Source organism: Dysidea avara, chromosome 5, assembly GCF_963678975.1.
Source record: "Dysidea avara chromosome 5, odDysAvar1.4, whole genome shotgun sequence".
NCBI lineage: Eukaryota > Metazoa > Porifera > Demospongiae > Dictyoceratida > Dysideidae > Dysidea > Dysidea avara.
Window position 1 is genome coordinate 23253792 of NC_089276.1, and position 24386 is coordinate 23278177.

Sequence of the window (24386 nt, forward strand, 5' to 3'; positions counted from 1 at the left end):
GTCTGGAAAATCCATAATCTTTGGGCCTCCGCTAATAGATTAGCGCGAGGCCGGCTGGGCTTAAAGTCTCTCGGATGCACGTGTGGGGTCATGATGAAGAATCAGAATCTAACAGTTTACATCTTACTACTTTGCTGTTTGTACAGAATCGTCTGTAGTGATGAATGCAACGTCACGATCACTAAACAATCCGAACTAGACCAGTTTCTGAACAGTGCGACATCACGAGATAAAGTGAGGTGTGTCCACCTATCACTGGCAGCTGGTAACAGCTACAAACTGAACATTGTGAAGTTTATGCAAATTAATTTGGAACACAACGCTAGTCTAATAGTAGTAGGTGAAGGTGGAGGAGTTGATATTAATTGTACAGCTAGTTTGTCTGATCTGGAAGAGTTGAGGAAGCTGAACCTATCACTATCACGTGCTTCACTAGTTCTACTAGATGGGCTAGTGTTCACATCATGTCCAGTACCCATAGTGATAGAGGAGGTGTTGACTGTCGTCATTAACAACTGCTACTTTCTGTGAGTCGCAAAATTGTTTGTACCAACATACTGTAATTATTGCAAAAGTCCCACCACCAAATTAATTATGTTTGATCTTAATTATTATAATGTTAGGTGTGGCATTGTACTGTGTAATGATTACATAATGCACAAAAACAAACAGCATATCTTGTAGGTGTGATATTTCCCATTAAAATAGATACCATTTGTTTGGCTCATTGTAATTACCCCTGAAGTACAACTATTACTATCACACAAGCTCATGCCCAAGTTGTACATGTTCTACAGTAGTGGGCTAAAGGTCATAAGGTATAAGTTATTATGGTGGTTTATGATCTTATGTCTTATGCATTGGTAATTCCCATGTGGCTCAGTGTTTCCTGTAATATGTATACATAATTAAGTTTAAATTTATTACAGTACAGTGTATTTAAATGTGTTGGTAATTGTTAAACAGATGTTGGGTTATGATATATGGAACTTGACTCCTATCACTCTTGCTCCTATATATGTATACAGCACAACTGTGTGTTGTGAGGCTAATCCGTGGTATTTGACCTTTGAATAATATGCACTATGCACAAATGCACCATGCAATATGAGTACTATACGCACACACGCACACACACAGAGCACAGTACAGCACAAACTTGGCTTAACTTCTGCAGTACACACACATGAGTGCACAGACACACGTGCAAGGGTGTGTGTCAGTCGCTTGTGCGTGCATGTGTGCCAGTACTGCTGATCTGGGTAACTCACAAGTCCTTATAGTAACCCAAATAAGATTCAGATCTGACCTGGATGTAACATGGCTTCTTTATTTTTACTGGGCAGATGACAGTTACCATATAACCAATGAGGAAACTAATTATAACACCCCTTACATTTAAAATAATTTGTCGTTCTGAAATCCTGAAAGTACTTACACGGTACATTGTCATCAGTATTGTTAAAAGCTAACCCAGTTGACCAACCCCTGGTGTGTGCATGCATGTCATGACTCTGCTGTTTTGCATTTTACTAGTGTACACTATGATAAGTTGTAAAATAGAAGACATACTGCATATGCTTGAACATGTGGTAATACAATACCAATGAATTAAAATGTGTCTATAAAACATGAGAGTTTTTGTGTGTTTCTATCTGCAGTATCACCATTTCAATGTTACCTAATATGGTGTTACTTACATATACATACTTGTTTCAGACATCAAGAACACGGTGCTGTCAGTATTTATAATTCACAAGATGTGACAGTGAAGAATTGTAAATTTCTCAATAACACATCAGACAGCTACTTTACCAGAAGACCATATCAAGGAAGCTCTGCTGGTCTATCAATCGGTTATCACTACATTTTATCTAAACTAATACTACACAATGTATCTGTACTTGTCACTGGCTGTACATTCATTAATAACTATGCTGCTGCACCGACTGCACTGAGACTGACGTCAACTGAAATATTTAGAGGTCGTATCTTTAGTGGCCGAGGTGCATCAATGTCAATTCTTGTAAATATAAACACTGCATTAAGCTTCATTCTAAACAGCAGTATATTTGTGAATAACTCTGCTTACAACTTAGCTGGAGGGATATATTGTCTGGCTGAGAGTGGAAAGGACCGCCAGTCATACTTATGGAGTAATAACGTGTTTATTGGCAACAGAGCTTCCCTTGCAGGTGTCTTGAATTTTATTAGTACCTTCAACTTTCCTATACAATTCGTCCTCAATTATACAGTCTACAATTGTACGTTTTCTGATAATGTAGCTCATTCTGAAGTAGCTGGTGCTGCTACTATCTATCCATTGTATGGACTACCAAATACTCTTGTTGTGTTTGAGGATTGTAAATTTTATAATAATTCTGCACTGATCTATGGTGGTGCTGTTGATATTGCCTCTTATAACTTCTTTGCTTATCGAATATTGTTCCCTGTTGAGTTTATTAACTGGTAAGTGTGATTTCATGTATTATCGATGTAAACATATTCATATTATTGCTTTTAGTGTGTTTGATGGTAATATTGCTGCTGATGGTTCAGCTATTAATATTGCTTACTACTCAGCAAGATTTGAAAATGTCACATTTAGTAGGAACAAGGAATCTGCTGTTCGAGTGAGTTATATAGAGAGTGTGTGCATGCAGTCAACTGATAAGATTGCATGTACAGTATAACTGTGTGTATACTAACATGTAGTTTGTAATCTGTTATATAAATATGTTGAATGACCAAATGAATCACTGACTGGTGTGTTGATGCTGCTGCTTAGCATATTACTTGTGTTTGGTTCTGCAAAAATCTTACCATATGTTTGATGTTGTATATTCAAGTGGGCTTAACTCTATGGACTTTATCCACAATGACGTCACAAGCACTAGATGGCCACGTTACAAGGGGGACTAATGTACAGGCACCTATGAAGAAATTGTTTTGATCGATCATATTTCAGCCAGGGAAGGAGATATCAAGCTCTAAGCAACAGGTATGTTTACAAGACAACACAATGAACGATTTATCACATGCTGGAAAATTTTCAAGATAATGCTCATTTGCAATGGCCTTTGTTACTTTATACCCATACCTGTTAGTTACTGGTTGCTATCTTGCTTGACGAGTAAAATATGATGGATCAAAACAATTTCTCCATAGGTGCCTCTACGTTAGTTGCCCAAATAACACAGCCATCTTGTGCTCCGTGACATCATTGTGGATAAAGTCCATACAGACCAAGGCTATAGCTACCATATTTTCACAGTTAATACACATGTTTATAATCATCTGGAGAACAACAGGATGCAAGTAGATTGTCATGCCAATTTTGGTAGTGCTGCGATGTAGCTATACCATAAGCATTCCTTTTGGGGTGGTGGGTGAGTGATTAATAACATGCACTCGCCCATTTTCTGTTTCACCTTATTAGCCATGTTAAGTAATATGTCTAAAGTTGTCTAGTCCTGTTTGGGTTAGGTTAGGCAACTAAAAGGCTGCAACACAAATTGCTGTCAGACCTTCAGTGCTGGTCACTGTAAAACTTCAATAATAAAGAAATTTTAAAAATGGAAGAGCAACACGTTGGAAGTAACGAGACCAAAACCCATTCTTATTGGAGCTGCTGATGGTTCAGAACACGTTATACTCCAATGACAAAGAGGGTTTTGTGCCAATTCTCACATACAGTATGTTTTTGACTGCAACATTCATGTACACATTATACAGTAAACATATGTTTAATGTAGTATACACAATTTGTGATTGGTTTTGGTTATACTCTCCACAGTCGATTGCTGGCAAAATAGATTTACAAGGAAATGTTACATTTCACAACAACACTGTTGATGGGTCATTTGGTGGTGCTTTGTACCTGCTCTCGTCCAGTCAGGTAGTCCTTCAGGATAACACACATGTGATGTTTACCAATAATAATGGAAGGTACGTAATTTTAAGGATTAGCTATATTTTCATAAAACCCATGAATAAATAATGTACACAAATGTACAAGCAAACAAAAATTGTGGCATCAATTAAAACTTCACCATACTTGGTGAGAGTCATTGAAGTGGTTGGCATACAAGTTGTACGTATGTACATGTTAAGTGTTACCAAGCAATCTAACAAAGTAATATACAGAGTGGCCTTTTTTTGTAGATTGTGTGTATGTGTGTAAAAGCAGCAGTCAGTTGGCTATGGCTTTTGTGTGGTATGTGCAATGTCTCAAGTTTGTTAAGAGCTGAGGAACATGACTCACATTTCCCTAGCTATAGCTAGTCTCACCAGCTGTATTAAAAAACTTGCCTGTCTAGAGCAAATGCAAACTGTCCATGTCTCACATGGAATCTGCCTGGAACTTCTGGTATCATCTCTGTTCCCTGTTATCCATGTAGCATGACTCCCACCCCTCCCTAAATTTACCTACACTGATTCACAGTGCTTGATTAATGTACACGTGTGTCTTCCCAGTTCCCTGATTTGTGTGAGTGAGTGTATGTACATAGCAGTAGTAACTTAAAACTTTTGTTTTGATAGTGCGTGTTATGCATTTGTATATGCATACAATAGCAAATGTACTGTAATCTGGTACATGTACATACAGTACTGCTAAAATGACGTAGGCATCATACAAGTTTATGGTTTGTATACTCACTTTTTCAGATTGGGAGCATCAATAGTTTCTGAAATCATAAATGCCCTGCCATTGTTTCGAAGGAGCTATCACAACCCATTATGTTTCCTTCAATATTACAACACAACTACACCATTTAGTAAGATAGATGATGATAAGGTTAGTTGAGGTGTTACATGTGTTTACACTACTAGTCCACACATCTACAGGTGTCCATGACATTTACTGATAATAATGCCATCGTTGGATCAGCAATATTTGCTAATGAGTTGGACTTCTGTTCATGGTTCTCATATTCTGAACCATTCTTTTATTTTGATGCAAGCAATATACTTCGTTCACCATTTATAATTTACAAGTGAGTTTTGTGTTTGTGTGTACATGTACATAACCAAGTTGTGGGAGTATCAGCCTAGTAATTGCAAGATTGAGGGTTCAAGGCTCTGTGATGCTTGCTTGAGCAAGAAACTTTACTCATATTACTCCAGCTGCATAATGGGAACTTGGTGGTAGAATTGGGTTTGCTACCAAATGACAGTAAGGCACTGTTCATGATAGACGACAGTACATACAACAGTAGTGAAATTTAACTTGTGCATACCTTCTTACTTCCTTCAAAGAGGGAGTAGAAGGGGTGCTTTTATGGACATAAAAACTAAGAATGCAACTTTTCTGGGCTGATAAATAATTATTTGAAGTGTTTTGTGTTTATATTTACAGTGTAGTCATGTCATGCAGTTTTACAGTCCAGCAGTAAATTTTCAAATGATAGGTGATACCGATAGCAACTATCTGATATGTTCAGACTACTTCCCTGGTGACCTGGTAAAGCAACTGTCCTTAGAGTCATTGTGAAACTTTTAGATTTGTCCCTCTATATATGAGACTTGGACAGCCCTCCTGTTGGTTACTAGATCTTTTCCAGGATTCCAGCCCTGCTTCTATTCCATTTTTTTTATAATTTCATCTCTGTTTATAACTTAGCTGTTATGTGTGTACATGTAGTGAGGACAGAAACTCTACTAGTAAAAATAAAGTAGTTCCGTCTGCGCCAGTGATAACTCCAGCTATAAATTTCATTATTCTTAATGACACTGTAAGTTTATATATGGCAGTGTAATGTAATGTACTGATAGTACATGTATAGATCAAGGCTTATCCTGGAGAACCAGTCAATCTGGTAATAATACCACACGATGAGCAGAATTTTATTGGCTCTGATATGTTTGAGTTACAAGGGGCTGCAGTTGACTCTGTAAGTTGTAGACATGTCATCATAGAAGTTTGATTGTGTGTGCAAGTGTGTGTGTGTGTGCGTGTGTGTATGTGTAATTGTGTACATGCATTCATGTTCAGCTGTTGTAATTTTCTTTTGTGCTAATATTAATAGAAGATGTACTTTATATATGTACTACATGTTTGCTGCTATTTTCTAGGATGTTTCCTTTTCATTCAGCCCTACGGTTAGATCACTACAACCGGCAGATTTAAATTACCTTTTCACGTATAGTATTGTATCCCAAAATCCAATCACCAGTTCTGTCTTGATAGATTCACATCGTATCAGTGTTTCAGCCTTTGGAGCACAAACATTGGTATGTCAGTATGTCTCTGCTTCGACGCATTGCATGCATGTGTATGTGACTGTGTCTGCATGTATGCTCATTCTATGTACATATCTGTGTATATGCTAGAGCTTGTACATTTATGCATGCTTGTATGGACAGTATGTACCTGTACCTACAAGCATGAGAATGTCATGCATATTGGTACAGTGGTACTGTATATTAGGAGGTTTGCACTTTGTCACAACAAAAAAAAAGCATACAAAAAAAACAACAGAAAAAGCCTCACAATACCTTCATGGCACTTTGGCAGTATTGACCAAGCCCAAAAGTGTTTTCAGAGCAACCAATGCTTCCAATTAGTTGCTACAGAATTAGTATAGGTAAGACATGCAGTGCTAGGATTCTTCAGTGGATAAGCCACCCCGAAGGAATGATTTCACTGAGGCAGAGCATATCGTAGTTGTTTAGACAATCCTCTGAACTGAAATGTTGCTAGTAATCCAAGACACCTAGCCACAAATTTTGATGTATACTTTGTGGATTGCAAAGTATGCAGGGTTTTTTTTGGTACGTATGTACACAGGTGTCTTACTGGGTGAGCAAGGGTTTTTTATTTTGGTATGTACACAGGTGTCTTACTGGGTAAGACACCTTACCCAGTAAGACACCTCAAAATAAAAATCTGCATACTTTGCAAATATCAAAGTATCCTCCAATTGCCATTGTCTAAAAAAAATCAAAGCACACGGTAGTGTGTCGTTCGGCCAAGGCTGGCGCACCACACCGTGAGTATATTGACAGGAAGAAATAAATCAGCCTTTTCACACATGCATACTCTATGGCCCCTTTTCCAAAGCACACCATTTTTTGTACTATAGCTGTAGGATAGGCCACACAGCAAATTTGACTGAATTCAGCCATTTGCGAGATTTGTTATTTAAAGTTTCGATTTATTTTCTTTGTTTTCTTCTTACATCGTATGAGGGTTACAGGGGCTTCAATTTCCTTTCACACACTTTGCAAATTGCTATAAAATGTAAACATGTAATTTGATTGCCTCAATCTTTGGTACAAATGAAAGGTGAATTAACATATCAAGTTTGCTATGAATCTGATAGGAGTTATGAGTGTTTATTCATGTTAAAAAAGGATAACTTTTGTTGTAAACCGAGTATGGGAATACATAACTTGAAAATTGATGTGTAAATAGGCTGGTCATTGCAGCAGTGCCTTTTGATAGTTGGAATAGCAATAGATTATAAAGCAAAAATTAAACAGGTGTAAAATCACGGGATTGAGATACTCTAATAGAGCAGTCACTGTGGGGAAAAAAAGTGCACAAAAAATGTCAGGGAAAAAACTAACCAGGGTTCAAACCATGTACATCCATACCTAATACCTGCATCCTTAACCACTGAACCACTGCTATCTTGGCTGATCACCTCACTTGTTTTATAGTTTAATCTGTGTGTCTTCAATAATCATCATTGTGTCTGCATAGAAAAATGAAATGTGAGTAAAAACAAACCCAAAGGTCAGCCATAGGCTGGTTTTGGGGTCTTATAAAGTACAAAAAGAAGTGAAATCCACTCAAAACAGCCAAGCTGTTGTTACAGGACGGGTTCCAGATGGATTCACAGTGTACAATATAAGGGAAAATTATTGCTCGGACAGAATGGCCAATCAAAAATAAATTTGATTGGCCATTTCTGAAATTGCATGGCCATAAGATAGAGGTGTACTATCCTAGTGTGCGAAGCACACCCCGCAGTACAAAGCACACCCCGCAGTGCAAAGCACACCTCGCAGTGCAAAGCACAAGCCTACTAGGGGGGTCTGGGGGCATGCCCCCCAGAAAATTTTTGAAAAAGGATCACTCTGAGATTGAATCTGAGACCACTTTCAGATACTTATCACTGAACTTTATGCACATGCATTTTACAGAGAATTGTTTATTAGTAATACATGTACAAAATTTGTGTTGCTGCATACATATTTTACAGAAAAAACTATAAATCAATGTATTGTACTGCCAGTTTGTTGACTTAGCTAGGCTAAATGCTTTGTTTTTTTTTTCCAGGGTATCCAGCACCCCTTGCCACTACCCCTAGCATTAGATGTTGAAGTGCTAGCCAAAAGAAAGACTAAAAAAATTATTGGATTAAGGAAAAGGCACCTGACCTTCTATCAGAGCTGGCCGGGCAGCCACTGTGGGAGCGTGCTCCTTTGTTGCAAGTGGTGTTGAGTCAGCACAGATTAAATTATCAACTAGCTATTGTTAAAGTTTCTCTTCTGAATAGCAATAGATCAAAACTTACTCTCGAACTTTCCGTGTGGAGAACACTTTTATCACATGACTTTCATTCCACTTTCTCCAGCCACTGCATCTCTACAGATTATAACCATGAAATGGCCATCTTATACTTAATATCGTACCTCCACTTCGCAAACATTACTTTCTTTTCTTCTCTTGGAAGGTGCCACCCGTGTAGTCAGTGTAGTGATCGCTTCTTCACAACATCGACAGTAACCCACAATCGATAATTTGGGTAAATACGAGGTGCAGTGCTCTAGCTTACGCATGCGCATCGAGTCGATGCTTCGATGGGATCGAGACTTCACGTAGTGATTAAACAGCTTCGGTAAGGAAAGTTAACGATACGACATAATAATAACTATAATATTACATGTTATAAAGACTAATATGAATAAAGAATTACAGTTGTAAAAAATTTGATCGGCGCAAATGGCCGACCAACGGCTACATTGATCGGTCAACAGCATCACTTGATCGGAAAATGGCCGAGGGCCGACCGTTATATTGTACTCTGGATTCAACAGGAGCACGATGGTGACACAGTGACTAACTCTTATTGTTTAGGACTCTTGCGCATGTGCAATGTACACACATATATATTCTACTATATAACACTCCACCTCTACAAAAAGGATGATGCCTGTAACCTACAAGAGCAAAAATGAAGTAGTACAAAAACACCTAGAAAATACAATATGGGAGTGTATGCAAAGAGTCCAGTTTAACTAAACAATGGCTCTAGACAGAGTATCTGCAGTTACATTATCACACCCTCTGATGTGGTGGATTCTTAAATTGTACTCTTGAAAAGCCAGATTCCACCGGAGCAGTCTCTGGTTCTTGTTCTTCATGTTCTCAATGAAAACAAGGGGATTGTGGTCTGTGTAAACTTCAACTGGAGCTACTGTGGTGCCTAAGTACACGTCAAAGTGTTGTAGCGATAACAGAAGAGCCAATGTCTCTTTTTTAGTAGTAGAATAATTAATTGTTAAACTTATGAGAGAAGTAACATACAGGATGATCAATGCCACGATGCCCTTCTTGTAGCAAAACAGCACCAATACCTATGTCACTGGCATCAACTTGGAGCTAAAAGGCTTTTCAAAATCAGGAGCCTTCAACACAGGTGCTGATAATAACAAAGGTTTAATCTTTTCAAAAGCATGTTGGCATTCTGTACTCCACACAAACTTTCTCTGTTTCTGTAGCAAAGTGGTAAGTGGTTCAGCAACAGTGGAGAAGTTATAGCAAAACTTGCAGTAATATCCCGCCATCCCCAAATACCTCATTACTTCATGTTTGTCTTCTGGGGTGGGGAAATTCACAATGGCATCTACCTTTGATGCTGGAGCTACTTCTCCCTGGCCTACAATGTGGCCAAGAACACAACTCGTGCTCTACAAAACTCACTCTTGGAGAGATTAACAGTGAGGTGAGCATCTCTCAGCCTGCCAAAGAACTTTCTCAACAACTGTATGTGATCCTCCCAGTTTCCACTATATAGCACCAGGTCGTCTATGTAAGCATCAAAGCCTTCCATTCCAGAGATCACACTGTTTATCACTCTTTGGAAGGTTGCTGGTGCATTCTTCATACCAAATGGCATGACACAGTACTGAAACAGACCGTCTGGGGTCACAAATGCTGACAACTCTTGAGTTTGCTTCGTCAATGGCACCTGCCAGTACCCTTTCAGTACTCACGTACTTGTCATGACCAATTCTGTCAATACAATCATCCACCCGGGGAATTGGGTAGGAGTCACTCTTAGAAACACCATCGATCTTCCAAAGTCAGTGCAAAATCTGTTTGTGCCATCTGACCTTGGCATCACATGGAGAGCTCCACTGGCTTTGGCTGGATTCAATTATTCCATTCTGTAACATGTAATCAATTTCATTTCTCATTAGCTTCAACTTCATTGGGTTCACTCTGTAGGGGTGCTGCTTAATAGGTGGTGTATCACCCACATCAACGTCATGGATGGCACTACTAGTCTTTCCTGGTACATCCAGAAACAAAACAGCAAACTCACCCAACAACTCCTTCAGCATCTCTTTCTTCTGTACAGGCAAGTGTCTTAGTTTCTGTTCCAAGTTCAACAATACATCAGGGTTCTTCAGTTGTGGACTTCTCCCTATCTCTTCACACTCCTGTGTGATAACATCCTGCTCATCATTCTTAGTGACACAATTCATAGCAACCATTACTGGAGTCTTATTACCTTCCCTGCCGTGGTATGGCTTGAGCATGTTTGCATGACACAGTCTCTTCTCCTTCCGCCGACCAGGAGTCTTAACTAAGTAGTTAACTTCATTAACCTTCTGCTCTACAGTATACGGACCAGTTTAATGTGCTTGTACTGGCTGGCCATGCATAGGTAAGAGCACTAGCACTCGGTCTCCTGGCTGAAAGGTATGGGATCTAGCTTTCTTGTCGTACCATAACTCCATAATTTCATTCTACCCTGTGAAGATTTCAAGTTATTCTGTGCTAATTCCTTAGCTACCTTCAATCTCTCCTGCACATCAGAGATTCGCATAATAACACTCTGTGAGGAGTCATTATCATTGTACAGCCAAGACTCCTTGAGCAGCTTCAGTGGGTCTTGAAGAAGATGACCAAAAGCTAATTTAAATGGGGAGAACCCCAAGGACTCTTGAATTGAATCTCTGGTAGCAAACAATAGCAGGGGAATACCCTCATCCCAGTCAGATTTTCGTGTCATACAGTAGGTCCTCATCATTGTCTTCAAAGTTTGGTGAAACCTTTCAAATGCCCCTTGGCTTTGTGGGTGATATGTGGTTGGCTTAACCTGGTGAATACCTAGCTGAACCATAACACTCTGACATATAGTTAGACCATTGGTCTGACTGTACCACTTTTGGGAGCTGTACAAATGTAAAGAATTTTATCAAAGCCTTTACAATCTTATCTTCCTTTATATTACGGAGAGGGATGGCCTCCGGAAAGCTTGTGGAGGTACACATTATGGTAAGGAGGTATTGATTTCCAGCACGTGTCTTGGGCAGTGGTCCCACACAATCCACCATAATACGACTAAAGGGCTCCTCCATAACTGGGATAGGAACCAGGGTAGATACAGGTGGGTGCTGATTGGGTTTCCCTGCAAGCTGACATACATGGCATGTTTTACAGAACCTCTTAACATCACCATGCAAACCTGGCCAATAAAAGTGAGCCAAAACTTTATGATAAGTTTTCTCAACCCCAAGGTGACCAGCCAAAGGTGTACCATGGGCCAACACTAAACATCTCTTCTATAAGATGGCGGGACCACAATCTGGTAAACTACCCTCCACTCCTGGGAGGCTGGAACATTAGGTGGCCACCACTTTCTCATGAGCACATTATTGCTATTTACAAAATAACATACCGGAACTTTCTCTGAATAGATGCCGTGAACTTTCTTAGCTAGCAATATTATTGCACAACCCAAAACTACCCTATTGGTTAAAACAATAAACTAGTGATACATATAGCTGGTTAATTCATAGTAGCATATATACTATCCACAGTTAATTCCAGATGAGTTAGCTAGCTGCATGGCACTTGGTTTTTAGAAGTAGCACAACATCAACTTGTTTAAGGTTCAGTATTTCTGGATCTCGTTCCTGCTCTATAACACGTAACTTAGGAGATAATCCTGGTGGCTGTACATCATATCCTGACTGCTAGACACATTTGAAGATTCATTTCGTCTACTCTTAACCTGTGCTGCCTTCTCAGCCTTGGCCTTTGAACGGGTTATAGCACATGACAAAAATAAGCTATTGACTTGTTCTCTCTCTGTAGCCATACAGGGAACATCTGCTACCCGTGGGTCAGCCAGGACCTTGTCTCCTGCCAAGTCATGTCATTCCCTAATATCACTGAAATACCATTCACAGGTAGGGTGGGTTGTAGCCCTACCACAACAGTGCCTGAGACTATGTCTGAATGCAGACCAATTGAATGTAGAGGTACACTGAGGACTCCCATTTCGACACCCTGCAGTAGTACAATAACTCCAGCTGAGGACTTGTCAGAAAACGGTAACACACTGTCCAGAATTAATGATTGCGTGGCACCAGCGTGTCTTAGCACATTGATTGCTACCTTCTTCTCACTTCCCTCAAGATAAACAATACTCTTCGACACCAATGGTGACAGACTACCCTCTGCTGCAGTCGACTTCTCTTGCTTGATTTTCTCTGCCAAACTGTCAATAGCCTTTTGTGTGATCAGTAGGTCAGGATCTACCCTTTGATTCTTCCTTTCTAAGGCTCTACCACAAGACAAGCGTCACCTTATCAGGTACCATTAATCCGGTACAAAGGATTAAGGTTTAGTGGTTTTGAAACTGCAAGAAGAAATGTGGTAGAAACGAATGAAGATCACAGGAAACAGTCGAACAGTCGATTAGCAAGTATCTCTCCTTTTCTGCTCCCAGACAAGCCCCCAAGTCTGTTACAGGATGGGTTCCAGATGGATTCAACAGAAGCACGATGGCAACGCAGCAACTTAATAACTCTTATTGTTTAGGACTCTCACGCATGCACAATGTACACACACATATATTCTGCTTACACTGTGAAAAAATGGTATGGCTTTAAAAATCCTGAAAGTTGTGAAATCAAAGGTGGTAGCCATGAAATGGCTGCAATGATGTTATTGGTAATACATTTTATTAATGGCTGTGTGCATTGTTAAAATTTATTAGCATCAACATTGTTACAGCCATTTCTTATACACCACCTTTGATTTCACAACTTTTTCATCCAGGATTTTAGGCCACACAATTTTTTCACAGCTTGGCTGTTTTTGTGTGGATATGTTTAACAGAATTTTCTACTGACAGAATACCTACTGTAAACTACTATTCCTTCAGACAAGCGTAATGCAGCAAGCTTGATTTTTAACTGTTGGACATTGTTCCAGTCCGACAGGTGCCTTTTAGAACACAGTACATATAACGCATGCATCATGGACTTACCTTTGTCCTCCTTTCTTTTGCTGAAAGCACCAAGGTGTCAATTCATGGTAGCATACTTTGGCTTTCGCTTGCTGACCAGTACTAAACTCATCAAGGTTAATTCTGGAGCTAATACTGTGGTGACTGGAGTTATTGCAGAGATGCTTCTCATACTGATCTTCGTTTGTAATGCTGTAACAGGCTGATCATAGCTGAAAATGAAGCACAGTGGCCACAAAAGTTTTTCAGCAATTGATACGTGTAGCTGGATGATCCCTAATCTAACCTAAAATTCCAAATTTTGACCTGATTTGCAAAAAGGGGTCTTCCACTCACATCCAATTCTATGCACTTGGGAGATCATAACTTAGTGCTCAATTAACATAAACGTGAAATTTTCTCCATCCATTCAGCTATGTTGATACTCACAAGTTTTTAGTCAATATCTTATTCCATTCTGAAGTTATAATTTGCCAAAGTTGGTAAATTGGATGTGTGTGGAAGACATTTTTTTTTTTTTTTGCAAATCCAGTCACATGTTTTGCCTTGCATACATGTATAGTGGCTATACAGCTAGTGATATTCACAACTAAATAATGCAGCTATGTGCTATGTATGTGGTTTAATTGTACTCACACATCTAGGGTCAAATACACCAGTTTAACTTGACAATTGCTCCATGTCCTCCTGGCCATGCCCTACACCTTACTGGTGTGAATGATGAGCACTCATGTAGGTGTAATGAAGATCGTGAGCAAAACATTATTAGTTGCTTACCTCATGAAAGAAAAGTGGTACTAAAGGTATAATGGGCTGACTATTAGAATAATCAAATAATGTTCCATTGTAGGATGGATACTGGGCACATGCAATAGATACTGTGTCTGTCAATGGAGAGGAGTTGATATACTACTGGTGTCCTCCTGGTTATTGTCAGTGTGTTCATTTGAATAATGACAATGATGAGTGTAGTTATGTGTACTATGATGATGATGAAGATCGTCAGTGTGTTTGTGATAGAGAAGGTACTGGGTAGGATAATGTACTGTACAAATTTGTATTTATGTGTGCGTTGTGCTGCTTTTTGTGCGTGCGTGTGTGCGTGCATGCATGTGTGTATATCCCAGGTGTTTAAAAGGGGACCTGGTGGCCTGGTGTCATCTGGTGAAGTAGCCCACCCAGCTGTAACATCAATGATACCTGGTGTTTCCTGGGGAAGCAAATTCCCAACTGTCCTTGGGGCTAGTAACCCGCAGGAGGACTGTCTAGGTCTCACGGAGAGAGGTCGTGGAGCCCAAAGTTCCACAACAATCCCAACACTGCCAAGCGAGACAATACCCCAGGAGGATCTTTCTGCACAAGGCTCAAGCACCTGAGTGGTACACAGGTATCCCAGTGCTGATTCGCTGGGCGGCAATATATCTGTGTTTTGCATGGCTGTCGTAGGCTTTGCTTTTTGCTTTGTGTGTGCGTACATGTGTACGTGCTGATGTTTTATCAACCGGAGACTTGAGATGCTCACACCTTTTAGAGTCATAGCCTCCTATGTGCCATTGTTCTGAGTATTTGCTGTCTTGTATATTGCTTATATTATCACAGGGTACTTGTGTGGTAAATGTCGTGATGACAAAGGAGTGAGTGGTCTCCTTAACAATTGTGTGGAGTGTGGACATGTGAATACAATGCTGATTGTTGCCTTAGGTAAGTACAATCGAATACACATGTATGTACATTGTACGTATTATTGTATGTCATTTAATTAAAAGGAGAGGGAATCTAACACACATTCGTGAACATGTTGTGTACTGTTACTGTTTTTACTACAGTTGCTGCAAACATCATAGTGATATCATTAATACTGCTATCATCAGCTACACTAGTTCCATGGTTCTATCCATTCTTGTACTATATACAGGTTAGATCAGAAATACTGTCAGTGTTATGATAGTGTAATGAAGCTGTTTGTATAGTTCATATTCAGGCTATATACGTACATGTAAATACCTACATAGATTTTAGCTCAGCTCATCCTATAGAATAACTGGGTAGCTATCGTTTAACAAAGCAAATGAATGAAGTTTGTTTTATTAGGGTATAACCACTATGCTGTATGAATAGATGACAATATAGCAAGGTTGTTGGTTAGTATTATTATTATTACTTACAGTAGCTGTTTGTTTAGCAAATTATATTATTTTAACATACATTAATGTGTACATGTACATATGTAAGTTCTGTATACAAATAAGTACACGTGTACATAAATACGTACTACCAGTTATTAATTCACAGGTCACACCTCATGTTGCACAGTACTTCCCAGTAACATTCAGTGCTGTCCAGCCTTATGTAAGTGATTATCCTAATATAGCTTCTGTGCATGCATACAACATACTGGCATATAGTATGTTTTCAATTAGTAAATTAACTGCTATTTATCATACAGTACGGTAGTGCTGTATAGTTGGGATCATGAGATGAGCAACTCATAGCAATGGCAGAATGGTAAAGGGCTTGGGTGTAAAGGTGTGGAGGTCCCTGGTTTGATCCCTGAACAATTTTTAGATGCTTTTTGTGCACCATTTTTTGTTCATGGTGAATGTTCTATTAGAGTATCTTGATTGCACTTGTTTCACATGTGGTGTTTATGTTTCCTTAGCTAATACTCTTTAAATCACAAAAGGTCTGTGCAGGTTATCTGCATACCAATTCTTAAGTTGTTATTGGCAGTAGTTTACCCTGCAGGCATGACAAAAAATCGTACTTGGAACAATTGCTCGTAATATTAATCGCTCCAATCTGTACATGAATCGAATGATAAATGTGTTATTATATGCTCTTTATGTCCTCCAAATTTGAAAATAATTCAATAAGGGTTGTGTGAGTTATGACATTTTTGTAAGTGTTGCAAAAAGAAAATTAACAGCAGAAGAAAAATACAAAAAAATTAGATGAATTTGAATGTACGTACTTTATTAACCACTGGACCAGTTTGCTTAAATTTGGAATGAAAGGTGTCCCACACCAAAGAATTTTTTGCAGAAACAATGGGTTATTTCCACTGAGGTACGAAGCATGTTTTTGTTTTTAAAATACACATTTGTCTGTTGTACACCCGAACACATTAGCATTACTTGGCTGCATGACACACTATTGTGTGTCCTGATATGTATATGTGTGAATGTTTTATAATACTTTTATAGCTACACTACATCAGCAGTGCTATCAGTTTATACTTTCCATATGATTTTTGTCTATACCCTGGAATGACTGCACTAGTATCCTACAGTATCAGATATATACCATTTGTGTTGGGAGTGACAATGTCTACATTCTTCTATACTATCCATAGGTTTGTATTATTGCTATTCAATGTATGTGATTAACTAGCTATTGTATGTATGTGTGTATCGTATATGTGTGAGTGTGATCCCCCATGTGTGTATGCATACAAACGTAGCAAAAATCATCTACTCATATGTGGATACTTATATGGTTGTGATGGCTATACATTACATTCCTGCTTCTCCAGTCAAGTTATTGTTCCTCATGTTGTAGGAAATTTAACATCACAATGAATGTTCGATTATCATGGAGTGGACTATGGCTACTGATAATGTTACTATATACTGATGTTGTTAATACTTCAGTGTCTGTATTGAATTGTCCTATATTGAAGGATCATGATGGAGAATTAGTACCAGTAAGGACCATACCATAATTTGTTATTTTAGTTGAAGACAATCAATTAACTACATACATATAATGCAGACCATATATTTTTGTAATTGAAACTCAAAGTTTTAAGATTCCATTAATCATGAGGCTTACTGCCATTAGTACTGTTATTGAATTAAGCACTAAGGAATGTAGTGATTTTTTTTATTTAAGCTTCTACTTATAGATAGTAATCAAGAATGGTATAGAACACAGTGAGTTCTTTGGATCAACACAGTTGGTATAAAATTGTAAACATTTGATGTGTTTGTGACATCAAATATTTTGCTCTAGCCAGTTTTGGTAACCACACAGAATATCCTGGACAAAACCCTGGTGTGTGTAGTTTCACTTATATGCAAATACTACACAATGTAGTACACATATTTGAAGTAGGAAATGTAGTATTATAGAAGGCATGGTTTGCATAGGTGTAGCAACAAAGGGGGGAGGAGGGGAGTCTAACGGGTCTAGAGCTCTACTTTAAGATTGTGATGCTCTAATAGAGCAGCCATGTAAACATTCAAATGTTTAAATAATTTCATTTTCAAAGTTTCCTATGCCCCGAAACACCCCTAGATAGAGATATTGAGTGTGCATTGAACACTGTGCAAAATTGTATCAACCAGTTATCATCCTCCTAAGTTAAAATTTTCTTGCTACACCCCTGATAAACTGTATTTAAGATAGCCTCTTGAGAGTGAAGTTAGAAGTACTATGTATAATTCAAAACAGCCAAGCTGTAAAAAAGGGTGCGGCCCCCAAAATGCCGTGATGAAAAAAGATGGTAAATCCAAGTTGGCGGCCAAGAAATGGCTGTGATAGTAGGTAAATGGCAAAACTTTTAGTAACGACAATTCAAGTGAATTTGTGCTGCCTCCTCCAAGGACTCAGCAACAAATTCACCTGAATTTGTCGTTATTAAATTTTTTTCCATTTACCTACCATCACAGCCATTTCTTGGCCACCAACTTGGATTTCACATTTTTTTTCACCATGCATGACTTTGTGGGGGCCGCACCCTTTTTTACAGCTTGGCTGTTTTGGATTAGATATCACTTCAATCTTTGTATTTGTATACTCCAAAGCAGTCTATATAGGCCAGCTTTGAAGTTTCTTTTTACTTGTCCTTTTTCTTTCCTACAAGAAGGATAACAGAGATATGGATTTAAGCAAATTTTAATTCACAATTTTTTTTTATTTTCTCAACAGGCAGACAGTAGCTACTGTATGTAACTATGAAATGATTCCAACTTGTTGCAGTTTTTGACAGTTAGCTGAACTCTACACTGGGTGATTTGCTTGTAGGTAAACTGTCTACAGAGTGATTTGTTCATACCTAAATTCTATGCAGGGTGACCTGTTTGTAGCTGAACTCTACAGTATGGCTTAATTGTAGCTGAACTCTCTACCGAGTGGCTTTTTTTTGTAGCTGAACTCTCTACTGGGTGATTTGTTTGTAGCTAAACTCTCTACTGGGTGACTAGCTGGTAGCTGAATTCTCTACTGTAGTTGAACTCTCTAGTGGGTGATTTGTTTGTAGCTGAAGTATTGGGATACTTACAATAGGTGAACTCTTGACAGTGTGACTGGTTTGTAACTGAACGCAGCATCCATGCAGTTTATCTATCTATGGACATCACTACTTTTGCTGTGCTTTTTACTTGTTTGCTACAAGAACAACATGCAGAAACAGCATCAAATGAATGAAAACCATGGATTAATAAAACACAGTGTACTAGCTATTTAAATTATGTAAGTAATTTGAGCTCTATACAAGCTGAAAGTGCTAATATATAGAAGTATGGTGACTGTACTATTAGAGTATCTCGATCTCACACTTGTTACACATAGCTGGATTTCACATTATAACTTAGTGGCTTTTACTCCGATTCTTCTATGCTACTGCAAGGACTTTCTATGAGCAGTTTGCCTGGTAGTCGTAAAAACTAACAGTTCTTAAAATTGCAAAATTTGATCGCGTATTGGATTTTCTGTCATATCTCCATGGTCTTTATCTCGATTCATTTCAAACCACTCCTACGATAGTTACTCCATCTACATAGTAATAATTTTAGTTCATTCCATCAGGGGGGTTTACCCTGTGGGTGTGACAGAAGTTTTATCTTATTTTACGCGAATATTCAGTCATAACTCCGTGATTGTTCATTGAATTGCTACCAAATTTGGTACTGAGATTTATTTAAAGAGCCCGTTAAGTGTGCCACGTTTCAGCTTGATTGGAGTATGGGTTTGTGTTTTATGGTAGATTTTGCAAAGTGTGCAAAATGAAAATAACGAAGAAATTAAAACGAAACTATGACTGCTCATATCTCAGAAATGGCTGGGACAATTTTCTTCAAATTTGGTTTGTAGACTCCCCTACCTGCCCTACCTGATAGGCACTTCTGTAAGAAATGTGGTTGCAACCAGATAAGGGATCATAGAGATACATATGTATGAAATATCCTCTCGGTGTGGTGTGCCAGCTTCTTGAGCCGCGTGACACAGTACATGTTGTCTTGATGTTATCATATCATACAGTACGGTAGTACTGTATATTAGGGATCATGGAATTTTGGGCTTTCTTGCCCTTCAAAATCACCTGAAAAACAGTCTCAGTTTTCCTTCAAAACAGCTGGAGGTTTGGTTAAACGTAACTGTGCCTTCAGAGTGACCCCAAACCCTTCCAAATAGGGCTGAAACAAATTACTGCAAGTACTCAAGTAATCATTAAGGAATTTAGTGCTTGGATAGTAAATACTTGTTAAGATCACACGACCCAGCTCACATGATGCATTTGTCATCAGGGAGTGACACAATGAAGGCTATAGAGTTTGATTGACATAGTTTTTTTTGTCAAGAACACTAACATTAATACAGTGTGCGTACCATTGTAAAAGCTGCAAACTGCTTAAAACATGTCACATGAGTATGACTACAAGTAGCTACTGTAGTATTCGTGAGTACTCGGTCGTTAACTCTAGAGAGTACTCAAATACTAAAAGAGCTATGATCGTTTCAGCCCTACTTCCAATGTATAAGGCTACAGGCTTGATTTTTTTACTGTTCAACCTTGCTTTGTTCCGAGGTGTACCTTCACTACTAGACAATAATCTATGCTATTACCATGAAATTGCCATTACCATGAAATTCCCAATATCCTGTCAAACACCCATGAAAGTTTCAGTTGATAATTTTTTCATGGATATTGAAATACCCATGAAATGCTGGGGTAAAATATTGTACTGATGAATGACCCATGAACGAATGAGTTTTCATGGGTTTGTATGCCATGAAAAACCTGTGAAATCACACCAATGAAAATCCTGTGGAAAACCTATGAATGTGTTTCATAGGCTTTCCACACATTTTTCATTGATGTGATTTAACAGGTTTTTCATGGGTTGTACATACATACCAACCCATGAAAACTTATTCGTTCATGGGTTTTTCATTGGTACATTATTTTGCTCCATACATTTCATAGTTATTTCATTACCCATGAAAAATACCAACTGCAACTTTCATGGGTATTTCAAGGGGATCATGGGAATTCCATGGTAATAGCATGGATGTATTGTCCAGTAGTGCTTTTTGCCAACCTCAGTATGTACAATATATGCATCACAGACTTACCTTTGTCCTTCTTTGTGTCTTAGTTCTTTCGTTGATAACGCGAGATTTCAATTCAAAGTAGCATGGCTGTGATGGTAGCTATTACGCTTTTCACTTGTATTTTCTAATGAAATTACATAGTGTTCTTTATTTGTATCACCGTGTAATAGGCGGAACATGGCTGAAGATAGCCACTACACTTTTCAGTAATTAATATCAGGGCACATGCTCAGACACAAAATGTGACCGGATCTTGGAAAACCTACCTTTTGGGCACAAGCAAATTTTTTTGGGAAAACTCGGTTGGCAACTACTAAAACTTCTTGCAGTGAAGCTTCACACCCAAAGCTTCTTTTTCCTAGGAGTTGTATTGTGGGTGATAGCTGAAAGATATTAAGCTAAAATTTTAACACAAGATAGATAACTAGTACGCGCCTCATTTAAGCTATGTATAAAACAGAAAATTGACCAGTTTGCCAAAAAAGGTAGGTTTCCAAGATCAGGTTACAAATTTATTTTATGGCATGCCTGGAACCATTATTTCTTTTAATGCAGTATATGCAGACTCATTAGTCACAACTATGGTATAAAAAGTAAACAAACAAGTAGAAGGAAAAAGCGTTGGACTAGGGATCAAAGAATAAAATGTAGTCAACCAAGGAAATAGCAAAAAAGTAGCGAAACAAGAGAGACTATTTCACTACTTGTTTTGCTATTACTGCTTTTAAATTCTTTGATCCCTAATCCAGCTTAGAATTTCTAATTTTTCCTTCTACTTGTTTGTTTATACAGGTATTATGTATTATATGTACTCAATGTTGATACTATAGAGATGGTTTGTGGATGGTACAGTGAAGTGTTTCACAGGAGGACATGTTGCCTTAGCATTGTTTGCAGTCTTAGTACTAACATCATGTGTAGTCCTGATTGTGGTTGTGATGGCTATTACAGTGGGTAAACTGAAGGTGCGTATGTTTGTTATGGTAGTAGTAGTACATGTTTCACAGAATTTGTTAATACGTTTTGTTTTACAGTGGATCCTGAACCTTGATAAAATGACTCGTTCGATTAGAATAATTTATCATTAGATTAAATGTATGTGTTGTTAGAGTGATTGAACCGAGCGAATCAATGTGCTTCAGTTATCCAGCAAATTGATCTGAATACTCGTCTAACTCTATATATAGGAACAAATTTGTTTGGTTAACTGAGGATCTGCTTTGCCTGATTTCCTCTTATGAAATCCCACCTTGGCTTTGAGTGATAAGCATTTATGAATGACTAAATGTTAGGTAGGTTTTGGATAATGCCCTGCAATTTATTATCATGTAAGAGGATCCTTAACATGGTACGTCCATTATGTTATTATAAGGATAAGTATAGTTAGAGCATGAAACCATAGGTTATAATAATTCTTTGTTATCATATAGTAAACAATGTATCTGACATGGACTACTCACATGGTAACTTGTAGGCTCTTCATGTTGTTGAAATAGAGTTGCTGATTTCATCCTTCAGTACCGTATTTAATGTGACTATATAGAAATTCTTTTGAGATAAAAACCAAATTGACCTTATTAGTAGTAGAGCACCCATAAATTAAATATCTTCCTATGCCCCTGATCAGTAGTTATAATTATGAATGAAAAAACTTGAATGGTATTAACAAGAGTTCGTATACACCTTTATTATGAAGTCTTAGTCATGGTACTAGTTTGATAAAATGCTGTGTATATGTAAACTTTGTCCTAATTACCCATTACGTATCTGTACAGTATAAATTATACAAGTAATTCCTTTCTGCAGAGACTTTCTGTGCAAAGAATATTAAGGGAACCTTTTAGTGATCATTGTCAATGGTGGGCACCAGTTGACTTAATCAGAAGAACATTGTTCATCATTTTTATAGTAATAGACCCAGGAAACTTGGTAAGTAATATCTGAATACCAGTAGTAAGTATTTATACATGTACACAGGTTCCAGTTCTGTTACTGACAATGACTTGTGTGGCAGTATATGCATATTATCAACCATATCAGAAACAGTACATCAATGTACTGGAGATTGTTATACTAGTAGATCAGTTACTACTACTAATGATGGCTCCTACTAGTCAGTTTAAGGTCAGCACATGATCATGAGAGTATGTTGATATTGGTATACTTACAGGACGTGGTGTATGGTGCTGATCACTCCTTCAGTATTGACCAGTGTGGACATGTGGACACAATCAGTACACATGTTGCTATACTAACACCATTTTACTATTTCCCTGTGGTGATGTTGTGTGTGGTAGTTGTTGTGAAGATTATCGCCAAGATTAAAGCATCATACACAACCAGGTTAGTTGTATGGTACATTTACATTATATCACATACACCACATGTTACAGGGTAAAAGGCAAGTATCATGCAATGTTGAGTGTTACAGAAGGATCAGATACTATTGCTACAGCCAAAGTGGTACCAACATCATATTATATAGAATTTACTAAAGATAGTGATGAAGTTAACTTGATTAAACACACATACAAATAAATGACAATTTCATACACACATTTGCAGTTACATTGTAAATATTATATAATATTATGATGTGGGTAGTTCAAGTTATTGTGTATTTTATGTATAGCTCAGCATTTATTTTCAGATTCAGTATACATAATAGGAATTCCAGCCTGGTTTTTAAATTTTGGAAGAATGGACTTTTTTATATGCTCAATAGATAGAGTATTGATTGCCAATCTCAGAAATATATAGTTTGTTGGGTTGGAATTAGCTACTTTAGTATGCAGAGTGCTTTAAAACTGAAAATAGGTACATTTTTTCTCCAGTGCTTCCCATAATGGGAAAAATGGCGCAATTGAATTAGGAAGTCATTTAGCAATTTGGACTGTCTTGAAGCTGCAGTCGCTTCTCAGCTGCAAGTTTGTACATGTAGTGAGAGTAACTTTAGAGTTTATTGGATCTCAGCGATCTTTGTATGCTTTGTTGTGAACAAATATGTTTCACCTACTGCACACTTCTCACTCAATACAATGGCATATACCCATAAGCTAGTGGCTATCTCAAGTAAGTAAAAACATCAAGTTAACAACTTATAAAGGTAAACAACTAAAGTGGAGGTGTCACAATCATGACACAATACCTAAGGTGGAGTTGTGGTTTAATTACGGCATTGTTATGCTGACTTTGAAGTGGTTGGCCATTTGTCAGGCAAATATATCACACATGGCCGACCATAACGGAACCTGCCTGACAAAATGTCAGAAGGAAGTTGTAGAGTTTTTATAGTGAAGCATTGGCAATAATAGCAAATGCAATTAGACAATAATGGTTGTATTATTATAAGTTGAGTCACTCTATTCTATCAATGTATCGTAAGGATTTCCCTATTATGAAGAATTGTGTAAAATAGTAGCATATCAATGTCAGGTAATGCTTTAGGTTGCCTGACATTTTCACTGGGATTTGAAAAAATTATAATTTTCTCTGCCTTAATACTGCATTTCATGATCAATCAAGAAAATGTGCTGTTATTTTTACTGTTTC

General features: G+C 38.0%; 1 protein-coding gene and 1 long non-coding RNA gene across 2 annotated transcripts; one reads left to right on the forward strand and one right to left on the reverse strand.

Moving 5' to 3' along the window:
• The first annotated feature begins 38 nt into the window (after positions 1-38).
• On the forward strand, positions 39-23443 carry LOC136255453 (uncharacterized). The gene is made up of 21 exons (XM_066048225.1): positions 39-527; positions 1720-2469; positions 2525-2633; positions 3797-3948; positions 4669-4798; positions 4849-4997; positions 5645-5735; positions 5787-5894; positions 6076-6234; positions 14144-14302; positions 14350-14524; positions 15099-15200; positions 15326-15414; positions 15792-15848; positions 16703-16851; positions 17058-17202; positions 21665-21799; positions 22641-22763; positions 22812-22958; positions 23005-23177; positions 23228-23443. The coding sequence occupies exons 1-21, from the start codon at positions 91-93 to the stop codon at positions 23370-23372; spliced, it is 3684 nt and encodes a 1227-aa protein (XP_065904297.1). The 5' UTR covers positions 39-90; the 3' UTR covers positions 23373-23443.
• LOC136255454 (uncharacterized) lies at positions 7848-8775 on the reverse strand. Its single transcript, XR_010700896.1, has 3 exons — positions 8644-8775; positions 8526-8596; positions 7848-8479 (listed from the first exon to the last, which is right to left on the reverse strand). It is a non-coding gene; the product is annotated as an uncharacterized lncRNA (long non-coding RNA).
• Positions 23444-24386: the final 943 nt, after the last annotated feature.